General features: G+C 41.3%; 1 protein-coding gene across 9 annotated transcripts in view; it reads right to left on the bottom strand.

The window, feature by feature from the left end:
* Positions 1–2,421: 2,421 nt before the first annotated feature.
* Positions 2,422–19,630, bottom strand: part of vit (vitrin) — a 29,777-nt gene continuing 12,568 nt past the window's right edge. For 2 of the 9 annotated variants that reach the window (XM_083774409.1, XM_083774408.1), the window contains exons 8-23: positions 19,158–19,205; positions 18,751–18,789; positions 18,603–18,653; positions 17,527–17,589; positions 16,836–16,898; positions 14,729–14,803; positions 13,978–14,043; positions 13,406–13,468; positions 12,328–12,390; positions 11,077–11,124; positions 9,720–9,788; positions 8,953–9,100; positions 8,097–8,200; positions 5,340–5,566; positions 4,316–4,829; positions 2,422–4,087 (exon numbers count right to left, since the gene is read on the bottom strand). In XM_083774409.1, coding sequence (XP_083630535.1) covers positions 3,909–4,087; positions 4,316–4,829; positions 5,340–5,566; positions 8,097–8,200; positions 8,953–9,100; positions 9,720–9,788; positions 11,077–11,124; positions 12,328–12,390; positions 13,406–13,468; positions 13,978–14,043; positions 14,729–14,803; positions 16,836–16,898; positions 17,527–17,589; positions 18,603–18,653; positions 18,751–18,789; positions 19,158–19,205 — 1,820 coding nt within the window. In that variant the 3' untranslated portion in view covers positions 2,422–3,908. The remainder of the gene's footprint in view (positions 4,088–4,315; positions 4,830–5,339; positions 5,567–8,096; positions 8,201–8,952; positions 9,101–9,719; positions 9,789–11,076; positions 11,125–12,327; positions 12,391–13,405; positions 13,469–13,977; positions 14,044–14,728; positions 14,804–16,835; positions 16,899–17,526; positions 17,590–18,602; positions 18,654–18,750; positions 18,790–19,157; positions 19,206–19,630) is intronic. The other 7 variants (XM_083774411.1, XM_083774413.1, XM_083774410.1 and 4 more) reach the window with 7 other exon arrangements.

The following is a 19,630-nucleotide window of genomic DNA, read 5'->3' as shown; positions in this document are numbered from 1 at the left end:
GGCTATAGCGCATGTTTAAAAATGATGAAAAACGAGGTTTAAAAAAAAAAAAATCCTCAAAAATGATGAAAAACGGCGTGTTATAGTATGCCGTACGGTAGGGGCTATAGCCCATGTTTAAAAATGATGAAAAACGAGGTTTAAAAAAAATTCAAAATTTCAAAAAAACGATGGGCTATAACCCATGTTTTTTTTAATTTTGAATTTTTTTCAAATCCTCAAAAATGATGAAAAACGGCGTGTTATAGTATGCCGTACGGTAGGGGCTATAGCCCATGTTTAAAAATGATGAAAAACGAGGTTTAAAAAAAAATCAAAATTTCAAAAAACGATGGGCTATAACCCATGTTTTTTGAAATGTTGATTTTTTTTCAAATCCTCAAAAATGATGAAAAACGGCGTGTTATAGTATGCTGTACGGTAGGGGCTATAGCGCATGTTTAAAAATGATGAAAAACGAGGTTTAAAATTTTTTCAAATTTTCAAAAAAACGATGGGCTATAACCCATGTTTTTAGAAATTTTGATTTTTTTTTAAATCCTCAAAAATGATGAAAAACGGCGTGTTATTGTATGCTGTACGGTAGGGGCTATAGCCCATGTTTAAAAATGATGAAAAACGAGGTTTAAAAAAAAATCAAAATTTAAAAAAAACGATGGGCTATAACCCATGTTTTTTGAAATGTTGAATTTTTTTCAAATCCTCAAAAATGATGAAAAACGGCGTGTTATAGTATGCTGTACGGTAGGGGCTATAGCCCATGTTTAAAAATGATGAAAAACGAGGTTTCAAAAAACTTCAAAATTTCAAAAAAACGATGGGCTATAACCCATGTTTTTTGAAAATTAGAATTTTTTTTAAATCCTCAAAAATGATGAAAAACGGCGTGCAATAGTATGCCGTACGTTAGGGGCTATAGCCCATGTTCAAAAATGATGAAAAATGAGGTTACTAATTTTTTCCAAAAATTCAAAAAACGATGGGCTATAACCCATGTTTTTTGAAATTTTGATTTTTTTTTTAAATCCTCAAAAATGATGAAAAACGGCGTGTTATAGTATGCCGTACAGTAGGGGCAATAGCCCATGTTTAAAAATGATGAAAAACGAGGTTTCAAGTTTTTTCAAAATTTCAAAAAAACGATGGGCTATAACCCATGTTTTTTGAAATTTTGAATTTTTTTCAAATCCTCAAAAATGATGAAAAACGGCGTGTTATAGTATGCCGTACGGTAGGGGCTATAGCGCATGTTTAAAAATGATGAAAAACGAGGTTTAAAAAATTTAAAAATTAAAAAAAAACGATGTACTATAACCCATGTTTTTTGAAATTTTGATTTTTTTTTTTATCCTCAAAAATGATGAAAAACGGCGTGTAATAGTATGCCGTACGGTAGGGGCTATAGCCCATGTTTAAAAATGATGAAAAACGAGGTTTCAAAAAAATTCAAAATTTCAAAAAAACGATGGGCTATAACCCATGTTTTTTGAAATTTTGATTTTTTTTTTAAATCCTCAAAAATGATGAAAAACGGCGTGTTATAGTATGCTGTACGGTAGGGGCTATAGGCCATGTTTAAAAATGATGAAAAACGAGGTTTAAAAAAAAATCTAAATTAAAAAAAAAACGATTGGCTATAAACCCATGTTTTTTGAAATTTTGAATTTTTTTTCAAATCCTCAAAAATGATGAAAAACGGCGTGCTATAGTATGCCGTACGGTATGGTCTATAGCCCATGTTCAAAAATGATGAAAAACGAGGTTAATTTTTTTCAAAAATTCTAAAAACGATTTTTTTCATAGTTTTAGAAATATAGTGCTTTCAAATTTACAATGGGGCTCAATGGCAGATAGTACTATACTATTTGGCTCTATGGCAATAGCACCAACTTTGGCATGCTACTAGTCCTACATGCTTACACCTGGCAACCCCATTCTAGCCTACTTAGGTTCATCTTACGGTGGACATGTTTGCCTGAAAAGGAATCTTTGAAATGTTTCATAGTTTTAGAAATATAGTGCTTTCAAATTTACAATGGGGCTCAATGGCAGACATTGGCACGTCAAAAATCACTTTGACCTAGAAACTCCATTCACACTTTTTATTATTCAGCTTACTATGGAGACACATGCTGGAACTTTTTACTTTGAAATGTTTTATAGTTTGAGTTATTTAACTTAAACGCCCAATGCATTCTCTATGGCAATAGCACAAACTATAGCATGCCTTTTTTCATCATTTTTGAGGAACGAAAATCACTCCAAGACCATGGGCTATATAGTCCATGGTCTCAGCCCCATACAGCAGTACACTAGTAGTATACTACCAGTATACTATTTGGCTGGTTTTCCAGGCTAAGTAAAAAGTAGCAACCACATAGACATTTTACTTTACAGTTTACTATAGAAATTATGCTCATCTGATTTTCATTTTCATTTTTATTAAAAATTGCAATAAAATACTGATCAAATATGTATTTGAACATTATAGGCAAAATGCTTTTTTAATATGCATTATGTACAAACAGGACTTAACAGGGAGAATATAAATACTCTTTCAACAAGACCAAGAAATGTCTACAATGTAAAAAGCAACCACGCTATTAGAAAGTGATGAGGGACTGCTTACATTCCTGAGAAATGTATGATTTGTCTTCACTGCATACGGGGTACAGTAGGTACAGTTCTGGACAACCTGCAATGCTCCATTGCTCCCCTATCCTGACTTCTTGAACACATCTGTCCCAAGTACTGTTCCATATATGTCCTGACTTCTTGAACACAACTGTCCCAAGTACGGTTCCATATGTTGTGGCTTTAGAAGCCAACAACAACATGGCCTTTTCACATCCATTTGTTAGTGTACAGTTGGTTGTATGTGAACAAACACGATAATTTAAGCCATCAAGCAGATATTAGCACCATTGTCTTTTTGAGAGGAACTTGAACAATGTCCCTACTACTATGAAATCTCCGATTAGGATGATCAAAATGTACCAATTCTAAGTATGTCCTCTTTAAAGAGAACTGTATTAAAAGCACCATTTTCAGTTTATGCAGTATGTTAAGCCATAAGAGCAAGTGCTAGGCATGCACAATCTTTTTGCAAGCACCATGTCCCAATAAGGTAGTTTTACTTTGGTCCGTCATATTGCATAATAAATAACGGAAATACACCCCGTTTCTATGGCACTGTTACACTGGATAAACGAGACCTTATGCTCTTTAACATGGTGCAGACTCCTTATACGTAGCCAATTAAACATATGAGTGGGTCGCAAATTAAACCGTCTTTTATTTTAGAGTTAAACAAACACGGGTTAGAAGACTGTTTGAGACAACTGAGGAAGGCTGATGCCCGCAACGTTTGTATCCCCCTTTTGTTGATCTCTTAAATAAGATGAAGTTTCATGTGCAACCCACTCGTAGAATAGCCTCCCCAAGCATGATGTAAGCTGTAAGGGCGAAATGTCCACCTTGTGAATATGTTCAATGACAAGACGATAACAAAGATGAATTCCAATAGGCGCCACAGCTTCAAAGTATCCCTTGAAATATCAGTGTGCTTGTGAGCCATGGTCGGCTATGCAGGACCTTTACCCAGGAGCCTGAACTTTATAACTGTGACCCAGTGCCTCGTTACCGTTTTTTGATTTGTTTTATCCAAACCCACAGTCATCAAATTTCTAATAACCTCCCTGTTAATGTTTTGGTACTGTAAACCAATAAAGCACCACTGTCTGGGCAACAGATATGCTATCAATGTTCTGTTAAGAATCTGTGCCCAATAGATGCGGTGACACTGCGGGATCAAGATGGTCACTTCCATATCCCCACCCTATCCTCCTTCCCTCCCTCTCTCTCTGTGTCCCTGCACCCCATGACCTTGGGGTGAAGTGTCTTCTTTCTCAGTTTCTGGGCTGGGAGTTGAACTCCTGGCAGATGTTGTGGATGATCTTGGGTACAAATTTGTAGAGGCTGTCGAACTCGTCTACAAAGAAGGAGTGCTCTTTGTCGGGGTCAGTGGCGATGTACTCCAGCTCGTCCTGGGCTGCCCACGCAATACCAATGGAATAGGCAATAACACCTAGAAGGTCACAGGAGATGAGAAACACGAGTCATGAGTCACGATGAGCAGTTTGCAAAGCTGAGGTAGCAAGGCGGCTGTTCAAACCAATACACAGTACAGTATGGAACACTTCTGGGTGTTCCATACTGGGTTCTGTTCATCATGTATTGTACAAGTATACTAGCTTGAATAGCTTGAATCAGCAGCTTCCATAAAATAAACAATTTCTCCAGTTCAGATTCTTACCTTGGCGATGGACAGCCAGTGCGGGTGCTCTGACGTCGTCGTAAGAGCGTCCGTCCGTGATGACGATCATGATCTTGCGCTTGTTGGGTTTGGACTTGCTGAACAGCTGATCCGCAGCGTAGGTGATGGCGGCGCCGGTGCTCGTGCCGCCGCTCCAGTAGTTGATGCGCTTGATGGCGTTCAGCAGGTCGGCCTTGTTGTTGTGCTGCCCGAAGGCGAACTCCAGCCGCTGCTCGTACGTGTACTGCACGGCGCCCACCCGCGTGTCCGTGTCGGAGATCTCAAACTCCCGCGTGACGTTGGCAACAAACTGCAGCACCGTGCGGAAGTTGCCCGTGCCCACACTGCTGGAGCCGTCGATGACGAATGCGATGTCGTTGGCGTTGAGGCAGGTCTTGCTGCACATCAGACGGTCGGTGTCGCAGACGCGCTTCACGAGGGGCTGCACCGCCTTCCTCAGGCCAAACCAGCTGGACACAGGCAGGGAGTAGAAGCCGTTCGTCCGACACACAGCCTACATAAAAGAAAATAATATATAAGAGTTTATTTTATTTTATCTATCCAAGTTCAGGGGGGGTCCAGATTACAAACCCTTCTTTCAAGAAATCTTCACTGTCTACCACGGGATGCGCACGCTTATCCGACGTACACCAAAGGTCCGACATGTGGAAAGCACCCGTCGCTCCCGACATGCGTTGCGTCGTGCTTGCGGTCAGGGTTAGGTTAGAGTCTGGTGTAGGTTGTCGGCCTAATGACTGTCGGACTGTTCGTATGTCGGAACTAAAGCCTGTACCCGTCTACCACACCATAGCTCAACACAACTCAACTCCAACCACATGACAAACACCAGCAGCGTCGAGCCTACAACAACTTACACCATTTAGTGCATATTTTACAAATATTATTACCAGACCGCTGGTCTGGTAATATGCACATAAAGCACTTAAACCACCATGTTATTATCAGAAAGACACAGACATACACGTAGGACAATGTGTAAAATACACACATCAGTAAATAATACCTTGTCAACGAAGTTGGGCTCGACCACATTGTGTTTCTCATTGTCATCGGGACCCTCAATAGTGACAAAAAAGATGTTGACGCCAGACTCCCTAGCCAGCCGGGAAGCCTCCTCCACCTTATCCGTGGGCCAGCCATCCACCAGCACCACGAGCACATTGGGAGCTGCTCCTCGGTTGCCATTGACATCGCTGAAGTAGTGCTTGTTGATGTAGGAGATTGCCTTCCCTATCAAGACACAAGGGGGCAGTAGGCATTCAGTGCACATTGGTGGATATTATAAAGCAACCACTGAGCATCTTGGTGTCACAGACAGTAAAACCATATTTATTCAGATGAGGAAATGGGGCTTGTTTGAGATAGTAAAATGGTCAGCAGTTGTTATCAAGTACTTTATTGTATTTAGTGGGGTCAATTTATGTTTTCAATAGTCTGAAATATCACTATTCACTCATGATATGCATGCACAGGCTTTCTAGACATTTGTCAGAGACAATGCTCATTAATCAACACGTCAGTCAAGTTTTCACATCCATGTAAATGGGCCAGAGTTAGCCAGAAGCTCATTTCCATCTGTAGTCCCTGAGCATACTTCTACGAGGATCGAAGGTTCAAATTTCGATCCTGACCCTCTCTCTCTCGCTCTCTCTCTATAAATGAATGAATGAATGAATATAAATAAGGATTGTAGTATGTTCGGTTGAATAATGTGAAGTCTTGTGATCACTTCGTATAGTATCGTGATGTGCAATTCCGGGCCAGCGCATAGAATATCAAAGTCAAGATAATTATTTTCACATTTCGGAGGTCTGAGGAACGTGTGTAGACCGTAGACAGTAGGCCAGTTGATATGTTATGTATGCCTGAGGCTCAGATAATCAGGGCTCTGTGGGGCGGAAACGTAGCCACATTACTAGAGCAACATTCTAAGAATACATGCATTCATGTCTTCGACATACAAATATCACGTTCTACTTAAAACGTATACAAAAACATTTGCGTCTCTGCAAAGCATATGGTTTGTACAGTTTAGTCTTTCAGAAAACAGTTACAATATGTCATTAAGCCAGTCAAAGCGTAGCGGGTGGTCGATGCTATATCTGTGGGAACAGGAGGAGATCAGTATTTAATGACTGTGAGGTTGACATTGTTGCTCCTTAACTTACACAAACAGCACTTCTTGTATGAGGCTGCACATTTGAGCCAATCCCACGAACACATGTGGCAATGAACGTGTGCTGACGCACCAGCCAAAGCTGAAAAATAGAGCTTGCTTGTTGTAAGCTGACCCCCTTGAGCTGGTAAAACCAGAATGCTTTTGGTTAGACCAGGAAGAAAACATTGCTTGCAAAAGCAGAGCTGTAATTTAGCAAACGGTGTCTAGGGGCAAATTTAGATTTAATTCTATCCTTGCATGTGACAATTTGATTCGCCAAGCGATAACTGTGCCCCTTTCACTTTCACAGTTATGTTCGTGATGGCCATACCAGTCCAGTAGTGCACAGTAATTAAGTAGATTTACTTTGAGTATTGTACTTAAGTAAATGTGAGCTGTTTCTTAGGATTCTTACTCCACTACATTTCAAAGACAAATATTGTGCTTTTGACTCCTGGTTGTCATTAGGCTACTCTTTATTTTAAACATAGCCTTGAAGTCAGCATTAGAATTTATTGAAGTTTGACCATACTGAGAATTTTCCCTGTCACCACTAGAGACTCGTTTCAACTCATTTGAGATGGACAGAACCGTAGATGTCATTCCCAACAGGTTATTTATATTAACTGCAGAAGCACACTTCTTTTTGCCTTGAAAAACCGAGTAGACAACCCTTCAAAATGAAAAGAGAAGACATGGTTATCATGACATAGAGTTATATATCTAGAGGGCGGACAGCCCTACCCCCACTATTCATTTCAATGGAAGTTGCTTAGTGGCGTTTGAAGGACCCAGAAGAAAGCTCTACTACTGCATTTTCTCGATTCCTGAACGAGCGCTCCGTGTTAAACCCCAGCTACACGCTCTTTTTCTGGGGCAAAACCACCCGCTGGCAGTTCCAATGTTGGCCAGCTGCTCTGGGGGCTTGGGTTATGAATTAATACAATATTTTTTTGCAGCTTACGCCTTTTATTGGTTTTTTGAAGGGACAGACAGTAGGCTGACAGGAAACGGGAGAGAGATGGGGGAAGACATGCAGTAAAGGCCGTATCGGGCTCGGGAGTCGAACCCGCGGCACACTGCGACTGGATTACCAGTCGGGTGCCCAGACGGTTACGCCACCGCCTGTACAATTACCGGTAATACAATCTTTATTGCGTTTCTCTCTGTGCAGTATTGTTGGGGCAGTTATAAAGCTAGAAGGGAAACTGAATGAGCTTGCAGATCTGCTATTTTCACTAGTTTGTGTCCCGGGCAAACATTTAATTTCTCTTTTGGGCCTTGACTTGAGATAAAGAAAAGGTTTGGGAATCACTGCTGTAGTGCATACTTTGGCCTCACTCACACTGTTGCAACATGCATACAGCATTTGTCTTGTGTCTTGTCCGTTTTTAATGGCCGCCCCCAATGCATTTCCAATGGAAGTCACATGGTTTGACAAAACATTTTTGTTTGATGGCTGTGTTGTGCCCCCCTCCCCAGCATCAAACAAAAATGTTTAAACACAGACAAGACACAAGACAAATGCTGTATGCATGTTGCAACAGTGTGAGTGAGGCCTTTGACTCAAGTAGTCATTTATTTGGTATCCAGGAGACTTACCCACATTGGAGAGACCCCCCTTCTGGGTAATCTTATCTATGGCTGTTTTCACGTCCCTGGAGTTGGAGTACGTCTTCAAACTGAGCTCTGTCACAGGATCATCCCTTTACAATAAAAAAAAGGACCAACAATGTCATTTTGGGGGTATTTGTATATTGTTGCTGCTGGGTGGAAGCCTTGTACAGTAGGTTTTAAAACAAAACTTTACTCGCAAAAATGCGAGTAAAATTTGTGAGAGCCCAAGATCCATATGCCACCATTGACAACCTATATAGGGCAACATTTCCAAATTTCATTATGCTTTAAATAGCATGCGACGTGTCAAACTAGGGGGTTTTCATGATTCTGCATCCATTCCAAGCATTTGTTTTGCACGAAAAACACGAAAAACACCAAATGTGATGAACTCATCACATTTGTGATGACGGCTATGGCCGTTTTTAACCCAAGGAGTATTTCTCATGCAAAACTAATGCTTGGAATGGATTCAGAATCATGAAATCTCCCTAGTTTGACATGCCACATGCTACTTTAAGCAGAATGAAATCTAGAAAATGTTGCCTTATATAGGTTGTCAATGGTGGCTATTATGGATTTGGGGCTCTCACGAATTTTGCTCGCATTTTTGCGAGGGGCATGGGGGCTCAATCTGTTAGTTAACCTTCATAGATGATAAATCCACAGAGAAACGGACCTTCGCTCTCTATGGTCAGGGAAGTATCAATAAAAGACAAAATGTTACGAATGGATAACAAAAGTTACAAGACGTTACAAATGGATAACAAAAGTTACAAAACGTTACAAATGGATAATGATCAGTGAGGATGTTAGGAAGTGCATAGAACAGCGAGGGTACCCGTATTGGATAATTCCCATCATGGGTCCGGCCACGCCCACATTGATGACCTGTGCCACCTCAGCCAGGAAGTCCTTCTGGATCTTGAAACGACGCTTTCCAATGCTCCAGCTCCCATCCATCAGGAAGGCCAGGTCCACTTTACAGTCTGCACAACACAGGTTACAAACACAGGTCCACTTTACAGTCTGCACAAGCCCAGGTTACAAACACAGGTTACACACAAGGACAATGTCTAGTGCACATCTGTGAATAATGAAATAAGTGAAATATGCAGTGGTACATTTACCTAAGTACTGTATTTAAGTACAATATTTTGTATTTCCAATTTCCAATACTTTTACTCCACCACATCTCGGATGCAAATATCATACTTTTACTCCACTACATTTATTTGAAAACTTTAGGTACTAGTTATTACTTTGTATTGTATTTTGATTATTATTACAAAACACACATTAACCACTTCGGCCTATATTACTAATAAAGCCTACATTACTATAAATATATTTCGGCCATTTGAAAATAGCAGACCTACTGTACAAGCTTGCAATGTCACGATATAATGTGATGAGCTTGTAGATCTTGTAGTCTATTTTTACTATTAGTACTTTTGGTACTTTTAAGTATATTTTGATACTGCTACTTTTGTACTTTTACTCAAGTACATTTTGAATTCAGAGTATTTCTACATTGTGGTATTTATACTTTTACTTAAATAAAGAAAGTGAGTACTTCTTCCACCACTGACAATATGAGGGACATACTTGGGTCTCCCTGGGACACAGCAGGCTCTGGTATCCTAGGTATAGAGTCTTGGTCTCTCACACCGAAGCCTGGAAAGTTTAAAATACACACACTTATGCACAGTAACAAAATACATCTAGCAGCTAAATTGCCCTTTGAGTAGGTTTAACCCCTAAAAGATTATATTATATGAATATTTCTGAAGTGCAAATTCTCAACATCAAGTAATAAATACCATCACATTACGTCACAGAATACGCTTTGTTTGATATAGACAGACAGATGTGAACATACTCTATGAACTTCTGAGATAAATAAAATATCTTCTGAACAGTCATATTCCTCTTATTTCATCTGGCATCAAGATTTCAAGAAAAAAAAATTAAAAAACACAGTATGACTAAGAAACATGACAGTGTCACATATTAATTCAAAATAACTTTATCTGTCTGTCTTTGTGCCTGAGAACACACACAAATTAGAATAACGTTAGGGGTGCTTGCCAATGCCCACCACCACGGAGTCAGTATACGCATTGAATCCACCGCTGTGCATCTGGTTTGGCTGAGTGTCTACTCTACTGTACATATGATGTACACAAATGGCCTGCATGTTCGGGGGAGGGAAACCAAGCAGGCAGGATGATCTTTGCCCCTGTGCTAGTGACTCCTACGGGCTGGGGTGGCACATGTCAGTGGGGGGGTGAGGAGTAGGAGGTGCCCTCCTGGTGAGGCCTCCTCACTGGTAGGTGAGCCAGTAGGGTACAATAACAATAGCAGTGGTGAGGCCTCCTCACTGGTAGGTGAGCCAGTAGGGTACAATAACAATAGCAGTGGTGAGGCCTCCTCACTGGTAGGTGAGCCAGTAGGGTACAATAACAATAGCAGTGGTGAGGCCTCCTCACTGGTAGGTGAGCCAGTAGGGTACAATAACAATAGCAGTGGCAACACAGAAATTGGCATTATGACTAAATTGAGAGGAGAAAAAAGGGGTGAAAGAAAATTGCCTACTTTAATCCAACATTGAAAAAACAATAGAAAGGTAAAAAAAAGCCCACCTTTTTTTAAAGTGAAACTGGGTCATTACATAATATCCCTTCCCATGTGTATACTGATGCGGCAGTTGTGGCAAGATTTTATACCAAACGGGAACCGATTCATTCACCAAGTAAGTCCCGTTTGACATTCATTCTAAATCAGTTAAATTACAGACCGAGCAGCAGTGTGGAAACTGGAAACCAAGAGGCTTTTTGGGTTGACGGTTTGAGCAGCCTTCTCCTCGGATGACACTGACCATCATAACCCAGAAGATGTACAGGATAAGAGGCGGGTTTGAAAAACAGAACCAAAGTTGTGCGACAGAGCAACGCCATCTCACCTAAATCATAAGGGTTTGCTTCTGGATTCCAGGCATCCACTGGCTCCACTGTGTAGATAATATCATACAAGCTCACCATTAGCAAAGTGCCCCCACAAAGCAGCAGGTAGATAGACCATAATATAATAATATCATTATTATAATATCATTATTATAACCACAGAAATGGAAAAATATATTGAAGGAAGCCCCTAGAATACAAGAAAATATGTATTAATGCTATTAAATAGTGCAAAGAGTCCAATTAGCACTTAAAGGGTTAGTTCAGAAAGCTGTAGGAAATACTTGCCATTATTATAGTCATTGCAAAGGTATTAATTGATTGCTTGGTGGGAGCAATCTATTGGTGGGAGTTCTGGTCTGGTTTTGGTGAATATCAAGTAATTCCAGTCATTTGGTGGGGCACTGGTCATTAAAAAAAAGAAAGATTAAAAAAATATATATATTTAAAAATATATATTTGTTTTTTAATGGGTGGCCTCCCGACCATTCACCACCTAAACCAGACCAGAACTCCCACCACGGGACTCAAGCAATCAATAAATACCATTGCAAAGACTATATTAATGGCAAGTATTTCCTACAAGTCCAAAGATCTGAACTAACCCTTTAAGTAGCCAAGAGGAAGACACCTGTCTTCTTAATAATAAGCACTAATAGATATTCTGTTGCATTCAAGGAGGTTCCTACTAATTTATATTTCTTTCAATAGCTTAACCCATTTTGGGCGGGAACCCCTTTGTGTTTTAAACATTACTTTATAATTTAGCTATTGAAAAATAGCAGATCCACAAGCTCATACAAGCTTGTAGGTCTGCTATTTTTGAAAAATCGTGAAAATATTTATTTCAGAAAACTGGAGGATTTAGAAGAATTTTTTGAAATTTCGAGGTCAGGCCAAAATGGGTTAATATAATTATCACCATAGTTTGTACAAAGGAAACCCCATTTTAAAGAATCAATCATGATCATTTCGTGACGTAATCATGATCTCCATAATTGGAAAGGTAAAATCCCAAGGAAGGGCTCCCTTGTATGCTGTGGGCCAATGTTATGACTTGCTGCATACAGATCGGTATTAAACAATAAGAATCCAGAAAAATGTTATGACTTGCTGCATACAGATCGGTATTAAACAATAAGAATCCAGAACATTGCCTTGACATTGCTGTACAATACATCATGGCCATTGTAAAGAATCCCTGGATATAGGAATGCGAGTGTTGAACTATATCCTGCTGTGCCACTCACCTCTAGTATGGGTAGTGTCCAGTGGCACTTTGCGGCTGCTGTCTGAGTCAGTGGAGCGGGGTACTGAAACGTAAACATTTAAAACAGTCATGCACACGCCCTGGCGTAGTAAGACCTCCACATTATCTGAAACAAACGCACAAACACACCAAGGCAGAACCCCCCCAGTCCCTTTTCGCTCAATCTCTCATCTGGTTTTGACGTGTGGTTTGTATGTCTGTGTGGGGTATAAAGTTGGAAACCGCCTAGGCACTGGTTTAGAAAACCATTCCATTCTGCCTAGATTTAGATGCCTTGACGTGTGCCGTCAAACAGATGGATCCGTGGTCTATATAATCTTAAAATGAGAGCCGTATGTGCTTGCCATGAGGCTCTGGTTCATTCTGGTTCATACGTAAAATGGCTGTTTGGTGTTTGTGATTTAAGGCGTGTTGTGCGGCTATGAACGCCATTGGCAAAGACAAATCTAATTCTCGCACACTTTCAAAGCATTGAATTGTCATGGCCACGTTTAGTAGGGCTTACTATGTGTTGGGATAAATTCAGTTCTGGCATGCACCATTATGCAGTATGAAGGAACTCTTCATATGGGAGGTCTATGTGTTGGGATAAATTCAGTACTGGTATGCACCATTATGTAGTATGAAGTAACTCTTCATATGGGAGGTCTCATTGCATAGAGTCGTGATTCGTGACAAATGTGTCTCACGTCAAACAATATGAAGTTAATAAAATAACTGAAACTTCATGGTAAGGGAGAGAAAATACAATACCGGTATGTTTAAACAATCATAGAAAATAGTAGAGAATATGGTAGTATACAGGTATATACAGTGTGTGTGTGTGTGTGTGTGTGTGTGTGTGTGTGTGTGTGTGTGTGTGTGTGTGTGTGTGTGTGTGTGTGTTCGTTCAAAGAAATAAAGTTATGAGACAAGGATGGAGGTGGGTCAGGATAAACATGTGTGGTGCTACTGTGACAAAACACCAGGTGTTATAATATAATAACATATATTATATACACTTATGCGACATCATAGAACCGGTTAGTTCCCAGTAAATGGAATAGAAAGTCACTTACGGTACGCTCCAAAGTTATAATACCATCGCTCATACTCTGAGATATCAGGCCTGAGATCACGAGCTAGAGGAGGACGTCGTAAGACCCATTAGTATTCCCACAGTGGACATCAGAGGGAGACACACATACATTTCCATGGCTGTGATTGGTCAAATAAGCACAGCCTTTCTTAACCAATCCCAGACCATTGAGGGAGAATGGCCTTGTGCCCTTAACAGAAACACTCTCATCATGCACCAACAATAAACACCGCCCTTACGATGCGATACATGACAGGAATGGTCCCCATATGCCAGGCATATGGCATGTATAAAAACATCCCGACCAGAGCACTCTGGCATGGTACATGGAGCAGTACCAAACTCAACACACACACATGGCCAGCAGATACCAGACTATATCAGTCACACGGGCATGCTATGCTGTGTTTTGAACATGCACTGCAAACGGATATAAATGGATACCAGGCCGGGGTGTAGTCGCCAGCTCCTGTGGGAGGGGGCGCTACACTACACACAAAGCATGTCATGTTGTGCGCTTGTCTGCCAATGCCAGTGGGGGTGTCGGCTTACCTGCGATCTCAGGTGCGTCCACCTCGCTCCACGTGTATCCTGAGTCTGGGGCTGCAAAACTAACATCTGAATGTACAGTAGGAGAAGGTGGAGGTATCAGCAACTACAAGGATCACATTTCATAAAAGGCCAGTTGGTGTGCTTCAGCAAGTGTTACATCATGCTGAACCCCCGATGTGGGATTTTATGTCCCACAAAATGACTGCATATATCTCTGCTGTCGGGAGGAAACCTCATAACTCCAAAATATTCATTTTTCCAGGAAATGAAATATATACATATTTCAGGAAATTAAGAAAACCATATATTTTTAAAACAAAGCAATACAGCCTCATCAAAGTTGGTGTTGTAACTGTATATATTGTCATCCATGAGAGGTGGAGAGGTGGTGGAGTTAGTTGCTTTAGCAGATATTCTGAGGGTCCAATGGAGTTTTGTCCAAAGCACTTTTTACTACTTTCCATTTTCGAAACAACACACAGACGTAAAGGGTGTTCAATAGCACTGATTTATGCCAAAAGAAATCAAAAACCTAAAAAAAATGAGTTATGAGGTTTCCTCCCGACAGCAACGATATACAGGTTGATTCTTGAAGCTTGGCACATATACTGTAACTGTAGATTCTGCCATTACTCACATTCAATGCATGTGATCAATCATTCACAGATCCTAAATTCAAGGAATTGATGGTGGAATATTTATTATTTTGCTCATAGAGATGTATAGGGAGGATGATTTATGCTCATAATACCTGCTGGTCGTCTAGCAGCGGGGAACCAGTCGGGACGAGCAAAGGCGGGGGGCGGCCAATCCCTTCTAGGAAAAGCTGTGCAGGGGCAAGATTAGAAAGCCGCGTTCATAGACAAGCTTCAGCCACTGTCATTACTAGGACTACCATACTTGTGTAATTAGTAGAGTATACACAAGATGACCATTCTCAGTCAGTCAGTCTAGGGACAGACAGTGACTGAGGATTGATGGATTGATGTTGTGAAATATTAAAGAACCAAGCTATTTTCCTCTGTGATTTGCGTCCCTTCAACCTGCATTCTGACGCAAAGGAGGCAAGCCTTTGACAGCTGGAGAACTACAGTAGGCTAGGAACGCTCACAGAGCAAGCAGTTGGTCTATCATCATCATCATCATGTACAGTAACAGAAATGTGGCATAACACCAGCAGCCAAAACTAAACCATAACTGTACACAGCGTCTGATTTAGCAGCTTATCAAAAGCTTACAAAAACACCAAAGCGTATGTTCTGCAGAGTTCCCATCCAGCTAGCGAGCGTTGTCTGTGTTGACGCGGGGAAAGGCTGGGAGAGCCCAGCTAGCAGCTCAACAGAGCGTGGGAGTATTGTTCTAATACTGGTGTCAAACCAGGGACAGTATATACAGGACGTAGAGATTAGGGTAATCTGCTGCTGTTTCAAGGCCTCAATGCTGTAGTGTACAGCAGACAGTTCTTCTGATTAAACTTACCACTTAAACCCTCTACACTTGATGTGAGTTGGCGCTGTACTCGGTCTGCTCTTTTGTACCGTTGTTGAGCTTGTATAACTTGGATTTAGTTACAAATTGTAATTTTGTTGCACATGCAATGATAAAGCAATTGCATGATTGAATTGAACTGAATTGAAAGGAATGGAGCGCAGGCATGTCGTTTATGGTTATTGGATTAGCATCTCTCATCATAGATGTGTCAGTGATTTAGGCGGGGGGGCATACGTTAGTCCGACGTACCAATAGTCCGACATGTGCGGCCGGTTAAGACTCACCCGTGACTCCGGCATATGTGGCCGGTTAAGACTCACCCTTGGCTTCCGCGTGTGGACTGTTAGGACGTCGGACAAAAGATATGCACCCGATTTAGGCCCAGTGGAAAATTCGGAGACAAAAAAATCACTCTGTTTGCACATGCACTGGTTACACCGATGTGTACACTATACAATGCTGCTGTAAATGATTTTAGATTACAAGACTAGCCCACAAACTCACAGCCTGTCATCTCCAAAGTCATCTTCAGTCAATGCAAATAATAGCGTAAAGTTACAAAGTGAGCTTGCATATTCAATCAACTCATCAGTTCAGAAAGATCATAGTGCCATCCACCATACAGTGGTGACTGATACCATCCAATTTGAGGGATTGACGGTTTTTGCATTCCACAGAAGCAAAACAAAAACACATTCCTCCAAGGTTAGTCTGGGCTGGACTCGAACGACTCCGAGAACGTATCTATTCTAGACAAGCGGGAGAGTGGACCCAGATCCTGCGAGCCCCAGCGGCATTGTGGATTGGGTCAAGTGTCACTCTGTGGGAGCACCGTGGTGCCGCAGCTTTCATCTCACTCCCTCTGCAAGCGTTTACAAGGGAGTGGAAGAGGTCGGACCAGATGGAATCTGTCACAGGATATTATTACAGTACTGACAGAGTGCCTTTCTCATCGTGGTCTTATCAAAAGAGAAAGCATAAGAGCAGGAGTTCACCGCCGTCTCATATCTGATGGAGATATGTCCCAAGATGACTTGAAATGAATTTGCCTCGTCTCTTCTTTGAGACAATACCTACCATACCATTTTTCATCACGTTATGCTTGGCGAGATAGAAGTCAAGAATAATGAATAATGTCTGCTTTTTTTTTTACCCTGTTATTTATACTGGAGTGGATGTACGTTTGAACCACAAAGTGTTAACATTGGAGCGGCGTTATAAAACATTTCACCTTGGGTTTTATTGCCCTGGTAATTTCCCTGTTTCCCTATTTCGGATGTGTTGCGTTCATTGCCTCTCTAGAATCTAGTGAATAATGGACGTTTTGAAGTATACGGCTTAGAGATGCAGTTTTAGGAGACACTTACTGGGGCTGGACTGGCCAATGTGCAGAGTCCTCTCAGGTGGGGCCGGCTGAACCCGGTTGAAAGCTGCTTGTAGCAATGGAGACAGGCGCATAGAGCAGAGGAAAGTAGGAATGAGGGTTGGGGATGAGGAGGAAGGGAGAGCTTCAATCCTACGGCTCGATCTGCAAATGGAGCCCAGCTGTTCTTTCTTTTTACTTTAAGGTTGAAGGCATTATCTCCACAGCATGATATCAAAAAAACAAAAAGGATACATGCTGGATATATTTACCAGGCCTTAACTCAGAATGTATTTGTTCTTTTCATCTTGGAAAATAAAAACATCAGTGAGGGAGGGGTGTGTGTTTGACAGCAGACTGCAGTATACGGTAGTTAATGGCAGTGATTTATTTTGGAAGGAATGCCGTGATGCATGATGGAGTGGATTAGTGGTGACCCTGGGGGTGAAGATCACAGGAGCTTACGGGTGTGGACATGAGGGTCAGACTTACAGCAGTCAGCTTCTCCTGGAACGAAGTTCCCACTTCCTGCTACCCAGATCCAATCTGCACCTCTTGTTGTCTATCGAGTGCCCTTGACCCGCATTCCCTGTCAGTTTCCCCCCATGTCTATCCCTTTGCAGTGTCTGTGTGTGCGTGTGCGTGCATGTATGTGCATGTGTGTCCGTGCGTGGTGTGTGTTTGATAAAGCTGACCTGAGCCGGCAGGAGGGGCTGGCTGTCTCCTAACAGTAGACCCTGCTTCTGTCCTGCGCAGACCTGTGCCCAAGAACAAGACAAACTTAGCATTAACAGTATGTTTCCCCAGAACAATCACCAATCATCAATATGCATATTTAAATAAACAGTATATGTACGACAAACATTTAAGCTGCATGTTTGGCACATTGTGATGTGTTAATTTGGTAAACAACTGTTTTGCAGACATGGGGGAATAAAGCGTGGTTAGCTTCAGCAGGAGCCAAGGGGTGAATGCACTCAGAGAATGGAATTGATTAAAGGAGAGCACTGCACAATACAAGTATTCACACATGGTTCCTATTTGCCTGGTACTGTGTGGGCAAATATTGATCACAAATCATACACACAATTTAAAGCCGGATGAGCTTAACTAAAATCTATGATGAGTCTAAGATTGGAGCCAGGATCTGTTCCGCTTACAATGCATGATGGGAGAGTGACTTTGTGAAAATCCCTAAAACAAAATATCCCTGGATGCTCTCACAGGTATTTTCTAAAGTCATATTTCAAACAGTGACAAGAAAGGCCAATTTGCACATAAATTGTTAGGTGCGTAAGAGAAGACCTAGGGCATTCTTTTTTTTTTTTTGCATTTGTGCGGTTGTTTTTTCTTTTACATTTCAGACTCTATAAGGGAACTAACTAAAAATGAACATAAGCCAATCCATCGTTTGTTTTGACAGTGGGATACATGTGAATAATGGATTTGGGCAGCATTCTACTTTAAAAGACAACAGAACAGACAAGTGGGCCATTCCAGAACATTCTGGGTCCACCCTTGTGTTGGCTCTGTAGTAAAATCCATGTAGGCAGCTGTGCACATAGAGAACAGAGATGCCACGCAGAGATTAAAGATAGTGTCTCAGTGAGAATGAAGAGTGTGTGTGTGGGGAGGGGGTGCGGGGGGGGGGGGGGGGGGGGGGACAAAACTCAGCTGCGTGTGTGAGACACTCGGGATAGTCCTGTTTCAAAGGTAGACAAGGTACACAGCATGACAAATAACACATCGGGAATATTAAAGCTTGGTTTACCTGGATTAATGCGTGGTGAGAATCTATTCGGATAGCCAGTCCCTCTGAATACTTTGAAGAGATTTAACGGTTTAGTTAGACTTAAAATATGACTTGTTATGAGAAGGACGTTTGATCTTCAGAGTCAATGAGAGTGTCGACGACATACCTTGACTGGGCCCGTTTCCTTGACCATTCTGTGACTGCCCTATATCAATGTTGAAAGTTTTAGAAAAGAGAATCTTTATTTGTAATATCTAAACATGAATTACTTGTAAATGTATTGTTCTTATGGTTCAATATGAGCAAACAAACTTGCTCTGATCATACGTTAATAGTTTACTGTATGTTAGGAACACTAATACTCTGGTAAGTTTTAATAAAGTATATTTGAAATCCTGATGGACACCAATCCTAGAAGACTAGCATGACAACACTGAAACAACCACAAACAAATACCTCACATCAAAGCACTGCACACTATTGCACACCGTGAGAATACATAATAAACAACAACACTTCATGCTACCAACCAAGGTGCTGCATGGGACTGCATAAGGCTTTTGCTACACTTACTTGAGCTGGCAGCTGCTGCAACAGAAGCAAAGTATGGGTGACTGCTGCCTAGATAGAAGAAGCACATTGGGGCCCAATGAGAAAAGAAAGATTGAAATAAAGATAAGAGGGAGGGGAGGAGAGAGAGAGAGAGAGAGAGAGAGAGAGAGAGAGAGAGAGAGAGAGAGAGAGAGAGAGAGAGAGAGATTAGATAAGGAGGGAGAGAGAGGGAGAGCGAAATGATACGATAAGAAGCAGGCACACAGCCAATCTTATTTAGGACATCGTTAGACAGATACACGAGTACCTGTTTACTGGGACAGAGCGCTCAACCTGATCGCCATCTGACATGGTTTTCATTCTGTGAACAATGAGCTTGTGTTCAAGTCAAATGTACAGCAGTAAAGCAGGAGAACAGCACGGCCCCAAGGTTATCATAGCGACCAGCTGTAATTTAACAAGCACCCATCATTCAAATGAAAGCTTGTTTGGAC

The sequence above is a fragment of the Protomyctophum parallelum genome (genome assembly GCF_964188405.1).
Source record: "Protomyctophum parallelum genome assembly, chromosome: 10".
Lineage (NCBI taxonomy): Eukaryota > Metazoa > Chordata > Actinopteri > Myctophiformes > Myctophidae > Protomyctophum > Protomyctophum parallelum.
Note: the sequence above shows the minus strand (reverse complement) of the source record. Positions and strands in the feature narration are given on the sequence as shown.